This window comes from Canis lupus, chromosome 9 (genome assembly GCF_003254725.2).
Source record: "Canis lupus dingo isolate Sandy chromosome 9, ASM325472v2, whole genome shotgun sequence".
NCBI lineage: Eukaryota > Metazoa > Chordata > Mammalia > Carnivora > Canidae > Canis > Canis lupus.
In genome coordinates this window covers 46,882,399-46,904,771 of record NC_064251.1, presented here as the reverse complement: position 1 = coordinate 46,904,771, position 22,373 = coordinate 46,882,399, and the positions used below count along the sequence as shown (strand labels likewise).

The 22,373-nt window shown below is 43.5% G+C and overlaps 1 protein-coding gene across 1 annotated transcript in view; it reads left to right on the top strand.

Annotated features, from left to right (window-relative positions):
* PITPNA (phosphatidylinositol transfer protein alpha) overlaps nucleotides 1-22,373 on the top strand; it is a 42,934-nt gene that overhangs the window by 17,459 nt on the left and 3,102 nt on the right. Inside the window, exons 5-11 of the mRNA XM_025476175.3 lie at nucleotides 2,010-2,017; nucleotides 3,075-3,149; nucleotides 4,588-4,671; nucleotides 7,158-7,235; nucleotides 7,387-7,497; nucleotides 8,324-8,446; nucleotides 21,737-21,804. Coding sequence (XP_025331960.1) covers nucleotides 2,010-2,017; nucleotides 3,075-3,149; nucleotides 4,588-4,671; nucleotides 7,158-7,235; nucleotides 7,387-7,497; nucleotides 8,324-8,446; nucleotides 21,737-21,781 — 524 coding nt within the window. The 3' untranslated portion in view covers nucleotides 21,782-21,804. The remainder of the gene's footprint in view (nucleotides 1-2,009; nucleotides 2,018-3,074; nucleotides 3,150-4,587; nucleotides 4,672-7,157; nucleotides 7,236-7,386; nucleotides 7,498-8,323; nucleotides 8,447-21,736; nucleotides 21,805-22,373) is intronic.

Below are 22,373 nucleotides of genomic sequence, written 5' to 3'. Positions count from 1 at the left end.
TCAGCTTTTTCTGTCCTCTTACCTTCTTTCTTTCTTTTTCTTTCTTCCCCCTGCTGATGGGTTGGGACAGGAAGAGAGGATAAGAGGGGGCTTGGCTGTGAATGAAAATAGGAAGAGGGAGATAAATGTTTCTCCTTCTGTGTCTACCTCTAACCTTTAACCCTGGCCTGAATACATCTCACTGAGCCATGGTTTTAAAGTACCTTATTAGTCTTATTTGGAGAGCTGTATTTCCCAACTGCAAAGGATTTCCTGATGTACCCAGGGTTGCAGTTTGAAGAAAAGGAAATTTTTTTTTTTAAGGGACCCGGGGTCACGCCCTTCGCCAAAGGCAGACGCCCTACTGCTGAGCCACCAGGCGTCCCAGGAAATGGTCTTAATTGGTTGGGGGAGATTGTTTGGTTGCCCAGGTTCGTTAGTTCAGAAACCTAGTTTGTCAGAACTGAGTGGATCCTTTTCTTAGGGTCTAGGAAAGACTATTGTATGAAAACCCCAAATGCCAATATAGTAAGTTATATCGAAATACAGAATTACTAATGACACTAGATGTTCCTGTTTGCTGATTAGGGTGTTCTTCCCTTGAGAACTCTTCTACCTGGGAAACCAAAGTATATTCAGAATGCCACCATGTAGTGGAAATGCCCATTTGCTTAAATGATCAGACTCCTGTGTCCATTGATTAGCACATTCTGTCCCTACTTAGAAGATTGCTTGGAGAATGTGGATTCAGAATCAGGTGGTTAGTTGGGGAACCTTAATGGCTCCTGTCATCAGACTGGGCCTGGCTAACACCACTGTCTCTATTCTGGGGATGGGGCTGCTAAATGTGCCACATAGGCAGCCGGAGGCCATGGCCACCAGTACAGCACAGGAGAATTTCTGCCAACCTGGCCTCTTTGGACTTCCATTCAGTAGATATCATACCCACCATTTCCTTTTATGTTAACTGATTTTCTCCAAGCTGATAACAGGGCAATTACTTCAATAGGCCGTGTAATTATAATCTTAACCTGGTACTTTCTTGCAAATATCTTTTATCAGATACAGGGAAATGACTAGTAGTCTCTTGGATTGTTTCTATACAAGGCAGACCTTATCCCTTATATTCAAACCTTTCTGCATCTTTTTTTTTTTTTTAAGATTTTATTTATTATTCATGAGAGACACACACAGAGACAGGCAGAGACACAGGTAGAGGGAGAAGCAGACTCCCTGTGGGGAGCCCGATGTAGGACTCGATCCTGGAACCCCCAGGATCACACCCTGAGCCAAAGGCAGATGCTCAACCACTGAGCCACACAGGTGCCCCATCCTTTCTGCATCTTAATCTCAGCAGTAACCTTAGTTTTAGTTTTGGAGTTACAGAGTTTGACTGTTAGCCCCATAAATGTCCAATATGGCTGTTAGAAACTGAGATAACTCTTAAGCTCAGAGGGTACAGAGTGAGCTAGACTATTGTCAGGAGGAGAGCTGGTTTGTTCCCCAGTGACATTAGAGCTGCAGTCATTTTCTCTGATAAATAATTGAACCGTGCTTTCCAAGGGGTCTCATTACAATGAGCAGGAGTGCAGAGGGCGCGAGGTTTGGTTACAGTGAGAGGAAGTGTGCAGAAGGCAGATGGACAGTGCCTGGCCAGAAGTGCCCTCTCTGGGCTACAGGAGGTGGTGGGACAGCAGGTGATGCTCTGAGGGCAGAGTAGTGGGTCTCAGTGCTTCGGAGCAGCAGAGCCAGTCCCCTTTTCTTGCCCAGCTGGAGAGTGCCTTGGGGACAGATAGTGGCGTCACTGTATTGAAGTTCTGGATTGGGTCTCTTGGGACTTCTGTGTGAGGGGAACTTGAAGTTGGTACATTTGAGATACCAGATGCACCTGCAGGGCTTGAAGCGCGCCTGTGGACTAAGCCCCAGGGAGGGGAGAACTCCTTCCTGCCATGGTCCCTGGGGGTGAGGGGCAGTTACTCAGCTTCATTAATCTTTTTCTCTCTTCTTTCCACGTCCTTGCCTTGGAGCAGTTATTACGGTAAGAATTCTTGATGGGGGGAGGGGAGGGATGGTGGAAGGGTTGTAAAGGATCTTTAAGAAAAGAAGAAATAAAAATGTCACTGCCCTGGAGGTTCCTGGGTATTCCTGTCAGGAGGCTGGCGTTAGTGAAGCTTCATCTTTTTGCCCCTACTGAAAAATCTGGCAATTGGCAAAGTAGTCTCTGGCCTAAAGCCCCATTGGCATGTGGGGTAGGTCCTGCAGTCGGGGCTGTGGGTCTCGTGTGCAGGATGACCCAAGGCTCTCTTCTGCCCTTCCCATGTCATGCCTTCTCAGGATTTATGAAACTAGCTCAACTGACCTGATTGTGGCTTTCCCACGTGCGCATCTGCACACCCCAGGGAATGCTGGCCATTGGCAAAATTTGAAGTCATCAGGGTGTCTTTTCTGTGTCCACCCCCTGTGTCATCACCCCTTCTCTCCACCTTTCAGCACCCTCATCCAGGTGCCTGTCCCTGCTGCCAAATGGAGGCGGCTTCTGCCAACCTAAATTCTGCCGTGGAGTTCAGAGGTTAATATGTGCCTCATTCAAGTAGCATCCCATTTTTAAACAGAACTAAGGAAGCACCGAGGGTTCAGTTGACGAGGAGAGAACTTCAGGCCTCAGCAAAAGGCTGGCTGGTGGATGGGGTGCTGGTGAACATTTGGTTGAGTGGGAATATTCCTTCTCATGTTAACCATTAGTGCTCTGTGCATAAGGCAAGACGGCCAAGTGGTTAAATACATAGATTTTGAAGTCAGACAAATCTGGTTTTGAGGCCCAGCTCTGTCATTATCTCTGTGGGCTTGGACAAGTCCCCTCCCCTCTTTGAACTTCACTTTCCTCATCTGTAGAATGAGGATGATATTACTACAGCCCTCGTAGGCCGGGAGGAGGATTGAACAAGATAATGTGCCCCTAGAATCCTGTGGGCTCCTAGTCAAATTAGCTGTTACTTTAAGGCAGAGGCGAGGGTCTCTCAATCACTGCGATCAGTAATGTGAGATACTCTCCAACTTTGAGGCTGGTGACTGTAAGGTGTTTTCCCCTCTTCCAGAATGAATACATGAAAGAAGACTTTCTGATTAAAATTGAAACCTGGCACAAACCAGATCTTGGCACCCAGGAAAATGTAAGTAGCGTTTCCCAAGAGCCCAGAGTCTTCGAGGCTGCAGGGTAGGGTTTTGAGGCTCTGTTTAGCCGCTTCTCCTTCTCTGCGGAGCCTTTTCTGTAGTCCCATTCTAACAGCCTGTGTCTGGACCTTTCCTACCAGCATGGGATTGCTCTGTCTCTAATTTGCAAAACATGATCTCCAAAGACTCCTTATGGGGCCTTCTCGTAGAGCTAAGATTGGTCTAAATGCAACTCTTGGCAGAGAGGAACTGTATTTTTAAAACGTGAAGATTACAGCCTCTATAGAGCCTCTATAGAGTTATCTATAGATAACTCCTCAATTCTAAAATTCACATGTCCTTTTGACCCGAGTAGTTCCACATCTAGGAATTTATCATGTAAGTTATGCTTTCACATGTGTAAAATAATTTATACACATAGAGATTGATTGCAGTATTCTCTGTGTAGCCAAAGATGAAAAACAATGTAAGAGCGCATCAGTAAGACACTGTTAAACTGTGGTGCAGCCATACAGTGATATATTATGCAGCCGTTAAAAAGAACCAATAGAGAATAATCTTCAAGATAGACTGTTCAGTGAAAAAAGCGTGATGCAAAACAGTGTGTATATGTGCTACCATTTGTATTAAAAGAAAGATCTCTCTACACGGATGTTTGTATGTGCATGGAATCTGGCAGTGGTGGCATTACTCAGGATGGGACTGGAAGGTAAGCAAGAGAAAGTTTTTTAAAAGCATCAAAGTAGGGGCACAAGGGTGGCTCAGTCAGTTAACCATCTGACTCTTGATTTTGGCTTAGGTCATGATCTCAGTATCATGAGATTGAGCCCCACATTGGGCTCTGTGCTGAGCTCGGAATCTGCTTGAGATTCTCTCTTTCCCTCTCCCTCTGCCTCTCCCCCCAGCTCACATGAGTGTGCACACACTCTCTTTCCATCTCTCTAAATCAATAAATAAGTAATTTAAAAAAACACATTAAAGTAAGCAGTATATGGCTAAACAGGTTATACGTCCACAAGTATTTGTAGCCAATCTTTACAAAGGAGAACATACGAAATAATTTAAGTGCAGTAGGCCAGAGTGTTTTGGCCTGCTGAAATCAGAGCATTTGTTCTCATATGTATATCTACTTAAAACCCTTCCTCCCAAAAAAAAAAAAAAAAAAACCCTTCCTCCCATTCCTTTGTTTTGTTCTGTTTTTAATATTTTATTTACTTATTCATGAGAGATACAGGGAGAGAGAGAGAGGCAGAGACACAGGCAGAGGGAGTAGCAGGCTCCAGGCCCCTTCCATTCCTTTGGATAACTTTGTTATTCTTTACTGGTAGGAATCTCACATCTATGGCTATGGAAATAACTGTTCCTGGGTGTTGATTCTGGATAAAGGGTGCTTTGTAGCTGACAAAAACTACACAGTGGTCCTCCTTGTTTCTGCAGGTGCATAAACTGGAGCCTGAGGCATGGAAACACGTGGAAGCCATATATATAGACATTGCAGATCGAAGCCAAGTACTTAGCAAGGTAGGAACTATTTAGCAGGGTGGGCTGCCTTTGAGATGCAGAAATAACTTCTAAGTGTCAGAGAAACCAGGGAACCATACCCAACTTGGCTCAAAGGGAAGTTCTCTCTTGGCTGTTGTTTGTTTTATTTTTTATTTTTTATTTTTATTTTTTTGTTTTATTTTTTAAATTAGAATTAAGAATTCTCTTAATTCTTGGGGATTCTACCGGGAAGATAGTGGCCTGGTTTGGCTCTGGAAACTACTACTAGACATTGTAGGTTCTTTTTTTTTTAAAAAAAGATTTTATTTATTTATGAGAGACACAGAGAGAGGCAGAGACAGGCAGAGGGAGAAGCAGGCCCCATGTAGGGAGCCTGACGTGGGACTTGATCCAGGGTCTCCAGGATCACACCCCTGGCTGAAGGCGGTGCTAAACCGCTGAGCCACCCAGGCTGCCCCGACATTGTAGGTTCTGAGGATAATTTGCTCAGCTGAAATGACACTTGATCTGAAACTAGTTCTCAAATTCATTTTTCCAACCCAGTAATTAAAAAACATTTATTGCCTGCCTGTTATGTTCGGAAGACTGTGTTCTATGGGTTCCAGCCGAATAGATGAAAAGACAGATGCCTTGCCCTCAAGAAGTTAGTGGTGGGGGCAGCCCCGGTGGCGCAGCGGTTTAGTGCCGCCTGCAGCCTGGGGTGTGATCCTGGAGACCTGGGATCGAGTCCCACGTCGGGCTCTTTGCATGGAGCCTGATTCTCCCTCTGCCTGTGTCTCTGCCTCTCTCTCTGTGTCTCTCGTGAATAAATAAATAAAATCTTTAAAAAAAAAAAAAAAGTTAGTGGTGGCTTCTCAGAGTATAGCAGCATACGCCTAGGAAAGGACCACTGCTCTAGACCATAAACTTGGAAAGAGCAGGGACGTGGTCTGTCCTGCTCAGTGCTGTTCTCCCAGGAAGGATTTCTTTAGGGAAGGAAAAGTTAGGTTGCTGCTCATTCAGTACTCTTCCTATTTGACAGAGACCTGTTGGGATCAGGGCAGAGGAATTTGGCTCTCTCTGGGGAGTGTTTGCTCTCCACATCCCAGGGGTATGATCCCTCTTTCCTGGAGCCACTCGCTCTTGTGCTTCAGATATTTTGGTTTGTGTATTTCCAAAAAGATATGAAAAACATCTTGTGCTTTCCTTGTCTAATATCTTCATTTCCACCCTCAAAAGTTAGTGGATATTTCAAAAAGCTTTTTATTGAAGTATAGCATAAAGCGAAGTGAATATATCTAAGTATAGAGCATGGTGGATTTCCTCAAACTGAACATAGTCATATGTCTCAAATAGAAATGCTAACAAAGGGGATCCCTGGGTGGCACAGAGGTTTGGCGCCTGCCTTTGGCCCAGGGCGCCATCCTGGAGACCCGGGATCGAGTCCCACGTCGGGCTCCCGGTGCATGGAGCCTGCTTCTCCCTCTGCCTATGTCTCTGCCTCTCTCTCTCTCTCTCTGTGACTATCATAAATAAATTAAAAAAAAAAAAAAAAAAGAAATGCTAGCAAAGAGTATGACTCTGAGTATTTTGTCAAGTCTAGTTATTTTATGTGAGTGGAGAGAAGCAGAAGTGGGGAAGATTTAATTAATTTATTTGTTTTTATTTAAGTATAGTTGACATAAAAGGTTTATTTTTTAAGTACACATAAATCTTCTTAGCCTTGGGAAATACTTTATGACTTGTGTGTATGAGTGTGGGTGGGTGGGTGAGTGTGATGTGTTTTTTTCACTATTTTTGTTAAGTAGATATAGTAAGTTTGCTTTTCCTAAGCCCATATTAGTGCAGAAGAACAACCAAATATTAAACTTTTATTATGATTAATTCACCCACAGCATTGATTGCATTATAAATGAGTGAAATAAGGCTGACAGTAGTACATAAGAAAATAGGTTCTATACATTGGACATTTCCAGTAATGATTTTATTAAAACAAGTCAATTAAAAAAAAAAAAAAAGCCAGAGGGAGATTGGATAAGATTTCAGGCTTGACAGCCAGTTCTCATCCGGTTGTCATCTGGGGTCATGTTTTAGAATCACCTACAGAGGTTTAAAAAATCTGTGCTGCCCTTACCTGCAGATATTCTCACTCGCTGAGTTTTAGATGGAGTGGCCTAGAAATCTGTATTTTGAAAAAGCTTTCCCTAGTCATTTGAATGCTTATCCCAGGTTGAAAATCTCTGTCTTAAACAGTGGAAATACGTGCATGCTCGGACAGTCTGGTGACACTTTCATAGGTGTCAAATTGAAAACAAACCGTGGCAGAGAAAAATCACATAGCTCTCCCCTGAGGCAAATGTAAACAGTTCTATATCTTGTTTATGACATTTTCCCATATTTTCTTTATACCAGCAGCTTTAAGACTGGTATGAAGTGTACTCTGATGGAAAAATCTAATCTCGGTCTCCCTCCTTCTCTCCTTCTCTCCCTTCCTCCCCCAACTCCAATTCTACAACTTCTCTCAGGACTACAAGGCCGAGGAAGACCCAGCAAAATTTAAATCTATCAAAACTGGCCGAGGACCCTTGGGCCCAAATTGGAAGGTGCAGTTCACACCCTCACCACCAGGGGACAGGGCATAGCATGGGCAGACCTCTTCCCAGGGTGGAGGGGAATGGCTAGGGTAGGCTAAGGGAGAGCCAGAGGTTGGCCCTCTTAGTTACCTGTCTGCCTATATGTGTATCTCTAATACAGCAAGAACTTGTAAATCAGAAAGACTGCCCATACATGTGTGCATACAAACTGGTTACTGTCAAGTTCAAGTGGTGGGGCCTGCAGAACAAAGTGGAAAACTTTATACATAAGGTAAGTGACCAGGGTGAGACCTTCCCCCGTGTGTGTGTGTGTGTGTGTGTGTGTGTGTGTGTGTTGGGAGGGAGGGGATTTTGCCCAACAAGAGAAGATCGTACAACCCGTGTGACTTGTGTCCTACTGTGGCTGACATCAGAATATTTCAGTCTGATTTCCCAGACCCCCACTTCCCCTTTCACTTAACTATCCTACTGCTTAATGCTGTCTATCCAGGGGTACCACATGTGACAGGGAAGGAAACTGAAGCCAAAAAAAAGGAAACAGGAAGGGGCTTGCTATGACTGAACTGCAGATGAAACTTAGTCTTTCTCTCTTCTTAAAACCAAAGCAAGAGGCCCTGTGAGCCAAATTTTCCAGTGCCCTGAATCCCTGAACTGGACAGACCCAAGGCATTTTTATAGCTTTTTCTTTGATGACAGCCTCCCTCTTGAGCCATCTTTCATGGCTGCTTGCCAGTTTTAACATGGCCTCAGGCTCCAGAGACAAGAGGGAAAGTTGGCACAGTTGTTTCTGGGCCTTGGCTGAACTATGAGCTCATGGGCTGCCTGTCTGGGGAGGATTTGGGGCACAGGGGCCTAGCTGTGAGGTAGGCACCCATCCTCTCCAGGGGGTTCCCTCCTTCTTGAAGTGATACATGTTGTCGCATGAGGGCAAAAGTCACTGACTTTTGGGACTTGAGGGCTCATCCATAGAAGCCAGCTAGCACCTCTCCTCACCCCTTTAAGAAAGTGGGGTTATTGACATGGAGATCATGGGAGGGGAGCTGCAACAGTGACCTCTACCTTCTGGGTTCTAACTAGGTTCCCTCCTTTTTTTGTAGCAAGAAAGGCGTCTATTTACAAACTTCCACAGGCAGCTGTTCTGTTGGCTCGATAAGTGGGTTGACCTGACTATGGACGATATCCGAAGGATGGAAGAAGAGACGAAGAGACAGCTGGATGAGGTGAGTGGGCTCCTGGAGGAGACTGGGCTCCTGGGCTCAACTCAGTAAATCCATCATGAGGGCACCGCCTGTGGCTCTGGGAACATATCACTGTCCATGTGAATAAGGTCTAGTGCCAGGTAGTGTAGAACTATAAGGAAGAAAACTGCTGGTGCTCCTGAATTTGCAGTCTAGCTGAGGTCTTAGCATATTCAGAGAGACAAATATGGCAGTGTGTGCTGCATGCCAAATGAGTAATTGCTGCAGTGGTTCTTCGGAACTGGTGGGGTGGGGGGAGTCCCGCTGGGCTGCAGGATTGGAGGTAACCCTGGTAGGAGGCCGGCTGGCCCAATTCATGAGTACCATGCATGTCACCCACAGAGGACAGCAACAGCATTCACACAATTAACTACTCTATAAGGTTGTTTTGAGCTATTTTTAGAGTTTGGAGCCTTGGCTCTTTTGGGGGAAGGGAGAGCTTGGCATGGATCCAAGGAGGAGGGCTGTCTGCTTCATGGGAGTTGAAGGCCTAACACTTCTGCCTCATTTGGGTATGTTTCTCTGCGAGGCTCACTCTGAGGAGATCTTTAGTAAATAAGGTTCAAATACTTACTGTGTGTGAGGGCACCATTCTAAGGACTTTTTCATACACCATCTCCCATGATCCTCACCGTACCTATGAGGAGACTCCACTGTCATTGCCACCCTCAAATGAAGAGGTAGAGGCTCTGAGAGTCCCAACTCCGTGTCCAAGGTCATATAGCCTGCAGGTGCTACAGTCAGGGTAAGAGCCATAGCTCTAAATCACTTGGCTTCTTTTCCTCCCTTAAATGCCATTTGGGGCCCTCTTGCCCTCCCAGGGCTAAAAATAAGGCAGAAAGCTCTATTTCATAACTGCCACCCATTTCTCCCTCATTGTCCTGGTGGGGTTGGCCTTGGAGCCAGATGTCAGGCAGACAGTGCTTTGCGCAGCCTTGCCTAGCTCCCCAGCAGTGCCTCCGATGAGACCCAGGCCTGAGTGACCGTGGTGCCCCCACCTCACTGTGCGGGGCTTGGGCCAGGAGTTCTTCCTTTCTTAGTTCCTGTTGAAGACAGATGTGCTGGTTAGTCATCCAGCTACATTTGGCAGGGAAGTGGCAGGATTTTGGACACAATTCCTGATTCTTCTGCCAGGTATCTTGAAGAAGTGGTAATTTTTAATGTCTAGGACTCTGATGTTTCTAACTGTGTAAGAGAGAGGCCTAGGTGTTATGGTCACCCCTGTCCTGGCCCCCAAAAGAGGGAAAAAAGTTACCAAACAAAGTTGTGTAGAGACTTTGGGGTTTACCCTGAAGCCTCAGCCACCCACTGTCTGACCAAGGCCAGCCTAAAGTAATCAGGATTCATGGAAGCGGTTACAGATAGCCTCTCTATCTTTGGGTACAATTTGAATTCCTGGAGCTGGAAAAACTCCCCAGAGGAGCTACTGGATCTGCCTCCCTCAGGCCCAAAGTTTGGGAGCCCTCACCAGTAGGGAGGTCTTTTTTAACCCCCTGCCTCTCTCTGCATGTTTCTCCATTCTGTGGAGAATTGTGCCAAAAACCTAGAAGACCACTGTCCTCCAGGAAAACTGCAAATGCAGGAAACCCACTTTAGAATTGGAATTTTAGGGATCCCTGGGTGGCGCAGCGGTTTAGCGCCTGCCTTTGGCCCAGGGCGCGATCCTGGAGACCCGGGATCGAATCCCACTTCGGGCTCCCGGTGCATGGAGCCTGCTTCTCCCTCTGCCTATGTCTCTGCCTCTCTCTCTCTCTATCATAAATAAAAAAAAAAAAAAAAAAAAAAAAAAAGAATTGGAATTTTAAATAGTTTGCAGTGGAAGAGAAAGCAAAACCAAGTTTGTGTCATTGAGGGACATCTTTTGACCCCATTAGCGGCTGTACTGGACCTTTGTGTGCTAACTATACCTCTGACTTAGTTGTCTTTTGGTTTTTTTTCCTCCTTCTAAAAGTCTTTCTATCAAAGTTTTATTTTTATAGTTTTATTTTTAATTAAAAAAAAAAAAAACACTTTCTTGGAGTATGACTGACATATAGAAAGCTGCACAGGGGGATCCCTGGGTGGTGCAGCGGTTTGGCGCCTGCCTTTGGCCCAGGGCGCAATCCTGGAGGCCTGGGATCGAATCCCACGTCGGGCTCCCGGTGCATGGAGCCTGCTTCTCCCTCTGCCTGTGTCTCTGCCTCTCTCTCTCTCTTTCTCTCTGTGACTATCATAAATAAATTTTTAAAAAAATGTTAAAAAAAAAAAGAAAGCTGCACAGGGATGCTTGGGAGGCTCAGGCAGGTAAGCATCAGACTCTCAGTTTAGGCTCTCAGGTCATGATCTCTGGGTCATGGGATCAAGCCCGACATCTGGCTCTGTGCTCAACGGGGAGTCTGCTTGTCCCTTTCCCTTTCCCTCTGTCCCTGCCTCTGCTTGTGCTCTCTTTCTCTCTCTCTCAAACAAATAAAATCTTAAAAAACAAAAAACAGGGCAGCCTGGGTGGCTCAGCAGTTTAGCAATGCCTTCGGCCCAGGGCATGATCCTGAATCCCAGGATCGAGTCCCATGTCGGGCTCCCTGCATGGAGCCTGCTTTTCCCTCTGCCTATGTCTCAGACTCTCTCTCTCTCTCTCTCTGTCTCTCTCTTTTTCCTTCTGCCTATGTCTCTGCCTCTCTCTTTCTCTGTGTCTCTCATGAATAAATAAAATCTTTAAAAGAAAAATAAAGAAAGAAAAAAGAAAACTGTGCTTATTTATTTTAGAGAGTGTGTGTGTGAGCAGGGTTGGGGGCTGGCAGAAGGAGAGGGAGAGAGAGAAAATCTTAAGCAGGCTCCATGCTCAGTGAGGAACCTGATGCAGAACTGAATCTAACTACTCTGAGATCGTCACCTGAGCCGAAGCCAGAAGTTGGACGCTTAACCAACTGAACCACCCAGGCGCCCTGTGCACATATTTAAGTATACATCTTAATGAGTTTCAGATAAGTATACACCTGTGAGATCATCATGACAATCATTGCCATAAACAAAAACATTACCTCCAGAAGTATTTTTATAGTTTTCAAACTTAGACGATATCCCAGCTTGCAAGGAAGAAGCTGTCCTCCTCTGCCCTGTGCCTGGAGTCCCCCTACCCCAAAAGTAGCCCCTTGCAGTTCTCATAATTGTTTCTTTTGTTAATTACCCCTGTATTTCCAAAGAATATACTTAGGTGCTTAATTCTTCAGTTCTCCACTTTAGATATTAATGGTAGACTTATCATATGGAAGATTTAATTCCTATACCCCACCTACCACTCACATTCTCTTTTCTTTTCTCCAGTATCACAATTTGGGTTAATTTATTATTTAGTGTTATATTATGACAACTTTGTCATTCTTTTCCCCAACTGAGCGCTTAAGTCTGCTCCTGATATTCCTTCCTTTCTTGGAAAACTCTTTGATTTTTTAAGAAGTTAGCCTGAAACTAATATTACACTGTATGTTAACTAACTGGAATTTAAATAAAAACTTGGGAAGGGGCAGCCCCAGTGGCGCAGCGGTTTAGCGCCTCCTGCAGCCCAGGGCGTGATCCTGGAGACCCGAGATCGAGTCCCAAGTTGGGCTCCCTGCATGGAGCCCGCTTCTCCCTCTGCCTGTGTCTCTGCCTCTCTCTCTCTGAATGAATAAATAAATCTTAAAAAAAAAACAAAAAAATAAAAATAAAAAATAAAAAAAAAATTAAAACTTGGGAAAAGGGGATCCCTGGGTGGCTCACTGGTTTAGCGCCTGCCTTCAGCCCAGGGCGTGATTCTGGAGTCCCGTGATTGAGTCCCGCATCGGGCTCCCTGCATGGAGCCTACTTCTCCCTCTGCCTGTGTCTCTGCCTCTCTCTCTCTCTGTGTGTCTCTTATGAATAAATAAATAAATAAATAAATAAATAAATAAATAAATAGGGAAAAAATAAGCTAAGAAGTTACTAATTGTCTCCTTCCCTTTTGTTAGCTTAGTTTTATGTACCTCTGTCCTTAAGTTTTGTTTTTGAGTCTTTACATCAGTGATCCAGTCTGGTTGGTGTGTGATGCACGCTGTGTAATAATGCGAGTGATGTAGTCCAACCTCATTGATTTTGCTTCCTCTCAGTTCTAAAAACTAAGGTTCTAAATGTCCCCCTAGTTTTTTTAAAAAATATTTTATTTATTTATGGGAGAGAGTGCACAAGCGTGGGTGGGGAGGAGCAGAGGGAGAGGGAGAAGCAGGGTCCCCATTGAGCACAGAGCCCAACAGGGGGCCTGAGCTGAAATCCAGAGCCAGCCGCTCAACTGACTGAGCCACCCAGGTGCCCCAAGGTCTCCTCAGTTTTAGAAAATGTTTTATATTGCAATTTCTCTCTCTTTTTGTCATAATTTCCTCCCCTTTGTTTTCTTTGTCCTTTTTCTGGAATTTTTATTAGGAGTTAGAAGTCAGACCTCATGAATTGACTTAGTTATGGTTTCTTTCCTTTTTTGTCTGCTTTTTTTTTTTTTTTTTTTTAAGATTTTATTTTATGTATTCATGAGAGACACAGAGAGAGGGGCACAAACACAGGCAGAGGGAGAAGCAGGCTCCATGCAGGGAGCCCGATGTGGGACCCAATCCCTGGTCTCTAGGATCAGGCCCTGGGCTGAAGGAGGCGCTAAACTGCTGAGTCACCTGGGCTGCCCTTGTCTGCTTTTTGGAAGATACTTTCCAATGTTAACTTCTCTCTCATCTATTGAATTTCAAAACATTTTATGTATTTGTTTAGTCTTTAATAATTTTGTTTTCTTTGGGTTTTTTTTTTTTTTAAGATTTTATTTATTTATTTGAGAGAGAAATAGAGAGCATGAGCATGGGGAGAGGAAGAAGCAGATTCCCTGCTGAGCAGAGAGCCTGACATGGGGCGCAATCCCAGGTCCCTGAGATCATGACCTGAGCTGAAGGCAGACACTTAACCTAATGCTCCACCCAGGTGCCTCAGCCAAACTTCTTTATTCTCACTTTCAAATAAGTCCCCTGTTTTCAGCTCCTCCTGCCCTCCCACCCTCTAAGATACTTGATGCTTCCAGTTCCCGAGGCTTTGGAGAACCTGCAGCACAAATAGGTCTGTCCTTCGCTCCCCTCCTCACAAGCACTTAAGTCCTGCTGCTCTGCAAATTAGTCACTACTCATCCGTCCATATTTCATCTTCCAGAATGTTGCTACCCTCTCTTATCTGCTGTTGTCTCCTCTGTTCTTGTTGTCTTTGTGTTTTTACATCTTTCACTTATTCCTTTATTATCATTGTAGTAGGGTTTAGGGGAGGAATAGCAATAAATGCGTGTTAAAATCTGTCATGATTAACTATAAATTTGCAATCAGAATTATGACCCTTATTTTTTTATTAATGCATAGTAATCTAGCGTGGGTGGATTTTTTTGTGTGTGAATTATGACTATAAGGTCACAGTCACCACTACTATAACTCTAGTCCCTTTGGGAAGGTGGGCTCACCATTCTTGGATGAGGCTCAAGGATTTGAGAAACAAGAGATCAAGAGATTAGTCCTTTGCCGTAAAAAGAAAAATGTCAGGAAATGTGTGCCTGTAGGAGAGCAGTGTCTGTTCATCTGTCTCTCTCCCTTCTTCCCTTTTTCTCCCTCTCCTTTGCTCTTGCTCTCTTAAGAGACTCATAATCTCAAAGTTGGGAAGAAGGCACCTTAAAGGTCACTTAGTCCAATTGCATGTCCAGTGTTTGAGTCCTCTCTGCAGCTTCCCCTCCAGCTTGTGCTTGATCACCTCCTCTAATGGGGAACTCACTATCTATTGAACATGGTAGTAATAAAAATATTTTTATTACTAATAGAAGCCAATACCGTATTGAGGTTTTACTGTACCCCTGTTGTGTGTGGTCAGCATTTTCTATGAATTATGTCATCAAATCATCATGTCAGCCTGTGCTGTAATATTATTTTCATTTTATAGATAAGAGAAACTGAGGCTCCAAGAAGCTGAGGATACCTTCTAGTTCAGTGAACAAGTGCCTCCTGGGCCTTTGGCCACTAACGCTATAGATAATGACCCTGGGATAAAACTCATGATTTACTGGCCTCTAGAACATTTGCTTAAAAACACCAGAGATACATGTGTCAGAGTACATGAATAAAATTCTGCAGCATTTTCTTCCCAGCCTTCCCTTGTGGAGCTTCCTTCTCATCCCTGTTGGCTCCATGATTCCTCTGGTCCTTCCATAGCCCATTCCTTCGGGATGTAGCTGAGAGGCTGCATGACCCCCTTGCTCTGCTGGCCAACCTTGGGGGCTGTCTCTGAGCCTCCTTGTCATCAGTCTCCCTGTCCATATGCTTGCATGTCAGTGTGCCTGTCTTTCCTCATCTCCTGAATCTTGATATAGAAGTCCCTTGCTCCATCCTATGGCTTTCTGACAGATGGATGATGTATCACCACCATTGTTAGATTTTGAGTCTCAAACTCTGAACTGGTTACCCAGAGACTGTGTAAGTGTCCCTGTGCTATGAAATGCCTGGAAGGACACTATTCCCCAAAGTTTCCAGTTTGTGATTGGGGTAGATAGAAGTTTGGAGAATTAAGCTGATAAAGAGAAACCACTCAGTGCCAGGCCACAGGAGAGCAGAGAGTGAGATTCCAGTAGCACATGCAGAGGGCAGAGCTAGCTCAGTCTCTTGAGGCTGAGGGATCCCTGTATTTGGAGGGTGATGTTGTTTTGTGGATTCTAAATTCTCCTTCATCTGCTCAACAGTGACTAACCCCAGGGCAGATCACCTGGAACATTAGCCAACGCCTTGAAATATGGAAGTAACTTTATTTTCTTTTTAGGTACAGTATCATTTTTCAATATTAAGGTAATATATAAACATTAAACTTTTTTTTTTTTTTTTTTTTTTTTTTTTAGTAGTGAAAAGCAGAAAGAAATCACTTGTACTCTGAGTGTTTAAAACAACCTCTAGGGGCACCTGGGTTGCTCAGACGGTTGAGCGTCTGACTCTTGGCATTCAACTCAGGTTTCGTGGTCTCAGGGTCATGGGATTGAGCCCCAGCATCAGGCTCTTTGTTCAACACAGTCTGCTTGAGATTCTGTCCCTCTGCTTCTGCCTCTCCCCCTACTTGATGGTGCACACGCGTTCTCTCTCTCTCAAATAAAATACATAAATAAAACCTTTAAAGACAAGCTCTAAAACATTTTTAAGTCTTTCTACACACTTTTATTTTACTTAGTTATGGTCATACTATATGGGCCAAATGTATATCCTACTTTTTCCTCTAAACAAATATATAAGATCATAACAAATACAAAGTTTCCCACTGAAAGAGTTTCTTCAGATACATGTTTCTGACTACAGTATACATATTGCTCTGTATTCTTTCATTGCCCTATAATGGATTTTCCTTCATGTTTCCAGGTGCTCACTGCTACAAATAATGCTGTAATGAAAATTTTTGTGCACTCAGTTTTTGGGATTACTATTTGGATTTGGATTAAGATTATTTCCTTAGAATAAATTCCACAAGTGGAATTAGAGAATTTAAGACTCTTATTATTTATTACCAAATTTCTTTTCCAAAGGGCTTTTTAAGGAGGTTCTAAAAACAATTCTGCATGTGACTCATATCTGTTCCTTCAGGAATGTTTGGTCTGTGGTTGCTTTTCAGTGCCTTAAACTGATTTTTTTTTTACTAGCTTTATTTTTTTTTGAACTTTTTATTTTGAAATGATTGTAAGATTTACATGGAATTATAAGAAATAATGCACAGAGATCCACTTCTCCCAATGGCAAACATATTGCTAAACTAACAGCATCATTACCGGGATAATGACATTGATACTTTTACTAGGTGTTTTTTTTTTTTTTTTTTTTTAAGATTTTATTTATTTATTTGTGAGAGACAGAGATAAGCAGAGACATAGGCAGAGGGAGAAGCAGGCCTCCTGTGGGGAACCCGATGTGGGACTCAGTCCCAGGACCCTGGGATCATGCCCTGAACTGAAGGCTGATGCTCAACCGCTGAGCCACCCAGGTGCCCCACTAGTTTGTTTTTGTTTTTGTTTTAATCAAAGGACTATTTCATACTTAATAATAAAAACAATGTTCGAAAGCTATAGAAAAATAGGGGCACTTGGCTGGCTTATTTACTAGAGCATGCAACTCTTGATCTTGGGGTTGTGAGTTTGAGCTCCATGTTGGGTGTAGAGATTTCTTTAAAAACAATAAAATATTTTTAAAAAAATAAACAAAATCCTTAAAAAATATATAGAAAAGCAAAAAAATGGAAGTCCATGTAAATAAATAAAACTAGTTGAATAAAAGTCCCTTTCTTCCAACCCCTGGCCTTATTCCCTAGAGAAAATCAGCAAAAAACAAACAAACCAAGATTAGAGTTTCTATTTTCATATTCCTTGACTATATGTATATACATAGCCTGCAGTAGCTTGATCTGAGGAACAAACATCAGATAAAATCTCATGGTGTCATATAGGCCCCAGGAAATAGGAAATAAGCATTCTTAGAATATTTCATGATAAGAATGAAATAATGTATTTTTATTTCAGTGGCAACCTCTGAAGTGACCTTGTCTCTGTGAGTAGGGGAAGCTATTAGCTTCCCTGATAGGAAGTTGTATCTTAAGCAGTAGCAAACGGGACCTGGCTTTGGGCTAGTAAATTAAAACAAGGCAGTAAGCTTTTATAGTATACATGGATCTGGTTGAGGCCCAAGGAGCTTTGCTTCCCTATATTAAATCTCAGCTTCTCTGAAATTAAAAGTTTATGTGAATGGTCATTTTTCTCTATGATATTTTTTAAAATGTATTTATTTATTCACTCATTCATGAGAGACACAGAGAAAGAGGCAGAGATACAGGCAGAGGGAGAAGCGGGCTCCCTATAGGGAGCCTGAGGCAGGACTCAATCCCAGGACCCTGGAATCACGCCCTGAGCCAAAGGCAGATGCTCAACAACTGAGCCACCCGGGCATCCCTGTGAATGGTTCATTAACAAGCAAACATTTAATGAGCACATTTTTGTATTTTAAAAAAAATATATTTTGAAGCCTAGATACAGAAACAACCTAAGTGTCCATCAATAGATAAATGGATAAAGAAGATGGGGTGTGTGTTATGGTGTATCAGCCATAAAAAAGAATGAAATCTTATACTATGACAGTATGGATGGACCCTAAAAGGTGTGATACTAAGTGAAATAAGTCAGAAAAAGACAAATACCATATAATCTCACTTATATCTGAAATCTAAAAGACAAAACAAATGAACAAACAAATGAGAAACAGAAACAGACTCATAAATACAGAGAACAAACTGGTGGTTCTCAGAGAGGAGGTGGGAAAGGGGTGGGTGAAATAAGTGAAGGGGATTACGATGTATGAACTTTCAGTTATATAAAAAAAAAAAAAAGCACCAGGGATGCCTGGATGGCTCAGTGGTTAAGCATCTGCCTTCGGCTCAGGGTGTGATCCTGGAGTCCCGGGATCGAGTCCCACATCGGGCTCCCTGCAAGGAGCCTGCTTCTCCCTCTGCCTATGTCTCTGCCTCTCTTTCTCTGTGTCTCTCATGAATTGAAAAAAAAATAAAATCTTAAAAAAAAGTAAAACAAGTCACAGGATGAAAAGTACAGCTCAGGGAATAACAGTCAACAGTAGTGTAATAACTCTGTATGGTGACTGGATGCAACTACACTTATGCGGCGAGGATTTCCTAACGTTTCTAATTATCAAATCACTACATGTACATTGAAACTGACTTAATGTTGCACATCAGCTGTACTTCAATTTTTTTAAAATATTTTTTTAAATTTTTTATTTATTTATGATAGTCACACTGAGAGAGAGAGGCAGACACACAGGCAGAGAGAGAAGCAGGCTCCATGCATCGGGAGCCCGACGTGGGATTCGATCCCGGGTCTCCAAGATCGCGCCCTGGGCCAAAGGCAGGCGCCAAACCGCTGCACCACCCAGGGATCCCTGTACTTCAATTTTTTAAAAAAATTTCTTCTGAAAAGAATTTCAAACCTACAGAAAACAGGAATACAAAAATTCCTAGATACATCTTGGTCCAGAGATCCCATTCCCCTGAAGCAGAGGATAGAGCTCAAGAGCCCCACACTATACCCTTCAGTGTCTCAATCTGGCTCAATGCCTGTTTTCCTGGTGCTTGATGCTTTTGAAGGTTAAAGGCAAGTTATTCTGTAGAATGTCTTTCAGTTTGGGTTTGTCCAGTGATTCTGTGTGATTAGATCCAGTTTATATATGTTAGGCCAGAATGTTGCAGATATTTGGTATCCTTTCATTGTATTCCAGCGGTCTTTCTGTCCAGTTACTGGTGAGGTTACCTCTGCCCACCTGAGGCACAACAGAGTATCACAGGCTCATCTTTGTCTTTCCATGACAGAGCCCCAGGACCAGCTATATTTCTAAGGAGCCTTGGCTCCTTTCAATGAAGGATGCAAGGTGTATTCCTGACTGTTGGGGTGCTGCTGCTCCCAGGCCTTCTCATAGGCAGAGTTGGGGTACTTTTACATCTATGGTTATTTGTCCCTCTGTCTTGCATACTATGTTCACACAAATACTTCCAATTCCAACCTAGCATTACAAGGTAAATGTTTTGTCTTTTTAAAAATATGACAGTGCAGGGGGAGCCTGGCTGCCTCAGTTTGAGTGTGTGACTCTTGATCTCAGGGTTCTGAGTTTGAGTCCCACGTTGGGTATACACATTGCTTTCAAATAAAATATTTAAAATAAAGAGGGACCTGGGTGGTTCAGTGGTTGAACATCTGCCTTTGGCTCAGGTTGTGATCCCACGGTCCTGGGATTGAGTTCTGTATCAGGCTTCCCACAGGGAGCCTGCTTTTCCTTCTGCCTATGACTCTGCCTCTCTCTGTGCATCTCTCATGAATAAATAAATAAACGTTTAAAAATAAAAAATTTCTTTAAAAATAAAAAAATAAAGAAAAATAAAGAAAATTAAAATAGGACAATGCCTTTATCCTTAACAGATCTGTCACATTGAAAAATCTTGAATTTGTTAAACTCCTGTAAAGTAATATATTAATGGACATTAATTAATAACTGAAATTAGAGGAAAAATAAAAATCAAAAGTTATCATTCGTGGGGTGCCTAGCTGGCTCAATTGGAGGAACATGCAACTCTTGATCTCAGGGTTGTGAGTTCGAGCCCCACATTGAGGGTAGAGATGACTTAGTGAATTTTTTAAAAACTTAAAGATATTCATGAAAGTGAGTTTAGATCTACAGGTGGAGCTAGGAATGAGCACATACTGGCTTGGTGTCAGCAAATAGACCTTCCTGTTGGACACAGTGGATCTTTGCTGGGGATGAGGAAAAGTGAGGCTTATAAGACTGATTTTATTGGGACACCTGGGTGGCTCAGCCGTTGAGTGTCTGCTTTGGCTCAGGGCGTGAACCTGAGGTCTGGGGATTGAATCCCACATTGGGCTCCCTGCAAGGAACCTGCTTCTCCCTCTGCCCTTGTCTCTGTCTTCTCTGTCTCTCATGAATATATAAATAAAATCTTAAAAAAAAAACAAAAACTGATTTTATGACTCAATGTCTGTCTGTCTCCTATAGATTCTGACCTATCAGATCTGAGGCCCAAGAATCTACAAGTAGCTTGGGCAATTATTTTGCTCAAGTAGGAAACTCTGGCCTAAAAGACCAAGCTAAGATATTTGATGTAATTCTGATAAAAGCTGTCAATAGGGAGAGAATATGGGAACCTCTGGGGAGGAGCAGGAGAATTTTTTTTTTTTTTTTACCATGCCCAGGTTCCACACGGACTCACTGATTATAATAGTTGGGGGGGAAACAGGGAGTGTGAACAATGAACAGGAGTTTGAAATATGGCGGGAAGAGTATTTTGAAAATATTTCCTAGTGGAGAACTACTGCTTCTGAGGTAGAATCTCTGCAAAATGGGGAAATATTAAAGTTTTAGTGACCAAAACAGAACTCTGAGGAGGAAGGTGGCGTAGAAGTCCAGGTTCTTCAGAGCTTGTGGGACACACACATCCCCTCTGCTGCAGGATGTTGCAGAAACAGCACATAAACATGGCCTGAGTGCATACTCCATGCCAAGCACTCAGCTTTGCTAAGTACTCTCCACAAATATCTTTATTTAATCATCAACAACCACTTACATAGGTACTTTTATTGTCTCTGTTTTATTATTATACAGACTGAGGCTTAGAGTGCAGTGAAGTCACTTGCTCAGGGTCACACACTTTGTCATGGCACCAGAATACAGTCCAGGGAGTTTGATTCCAGAGGTCATTCCCTGAGGTGCTTAAAATTTGTTGAATGAAGAAAGAATGAAAGTCGAGCAGAAAAACTCATGCATAGTGACGAAATATCTAATGGGAAGTTAAAATACACATTATAGGCATTCTGCAAACAGAATGGAACTTTCAAATTGGAAAGGACTTGAGAGAGATCACTTCCACGGTATCCCCACAAGTTGTGTCCACTTTTGCTTGGAAGGTGCAGTTGACAGGGGCCACTCAGGGCTTCCAGAGAAGACCCCATCCTGTTTTCTAGCAGCCTCGCACTTCTGCTAAGCTGAGATCTACGCCCCCTGCACTTTCAGCCCCTTCCTTCTTGTGCCACCCTCTGCCCACCTGATTGACTGCGGAGCCTCTCAGTAGAGCCCAGGAAAGGGAATCGCTGTTCCTGCCGCCTGGACCACTTCTCCCCAATGCTCTCTCTGGAAAGCCACAGGACTTTCCCCCACTTCTTTGGGTCTCTACTCAACCTCAGTTATCAGAGAGGCTTTCTCCACAGCCCATTTCCCCAGGGTCATTCTCCATCTCAGCAGTCCTCAGCCCTACCTGACATATACTTGTTTGTTCTCCCCTGCTTCACCCCAGAGTGTTAAGCACCAGAAGGAGAGACCTGGTCTGTTTTGGTTCACTGCCAAATTCTCAGGCCTGAAGCAGTTTTGTGCAGTTCCTAGCACAAAAGAGTTGCTTCATAGGTATTTGTTGAATGAATGAATGAATGAAGAGAGGAGCTTAAGGGCCGCACCCCAGCACTGGGATGCAGGGAGAGGAACAGAAATCATGGACGGTGGAACCAGTGACATGGAGCTATAAATGGCATGGCTTTGGCTATGTGCAGAATTCTACTCTTCTGATTTGCTTTGTGCACAAAAAATGCTCCACCCTCTTTAAGGACTGAAGAGAAGGCAGAATGTATTTGTGTTGGAGTTCCATCAGCAGTGAGAGCCTTCAGTTTTTCCTGGTTTTTTTCTGTTCCAGATGAGACAAAAGGACCCAGTGAAAGGAATGACTGCGGATGACTAAAGGCACCCCTCCCCTTCTGCACTGTATGTACTGAATCTGTCCCTTTGCATCTCCTTTGACGTAAAAATTTGTTTGGGTCCTCAGGGCCTTAGCAACTCACTATGGAGTCAGGAAACTCGCTTCCTTCCTCGTCCTATCCTCCATTAATAGTGAGGACTGCCATACTAAACAGCTCTTAGGCTTCCATTGAAAGATGTTGTGACTATTAGAACATTTCAGGGACATGTGATTTTAGAATGAACTGCCCAGACACATAGACTCAGTGGTGAGAAGTGGGGCTGGGTTAGGGCAGTAGACACAGAACTGAAGCTTAACTGCAACTAATTCTTCCTCTCGTAACCAGAGCCATTTCAGGTTGAAGTTGGCATTCAGGGTACTCCCTATAGCCCTGTGCCAGAGCTAGTTCCTGGCTCCCAGCTGCCAGCATTCGCTGCCCTGCCCTTGGAAATTCTGCTGGCCAGACAGCTTTTCCTAGGGTTCATCATTGTGTCTCGTGCTTCACTGCCTTCCTCTTTAAAGCTCCTGATCCCGTACTAAGTAGGTATCCTCATCAGAGGCAGCGTCTTTCAGACATTGTTCCTGTTTCATGCTG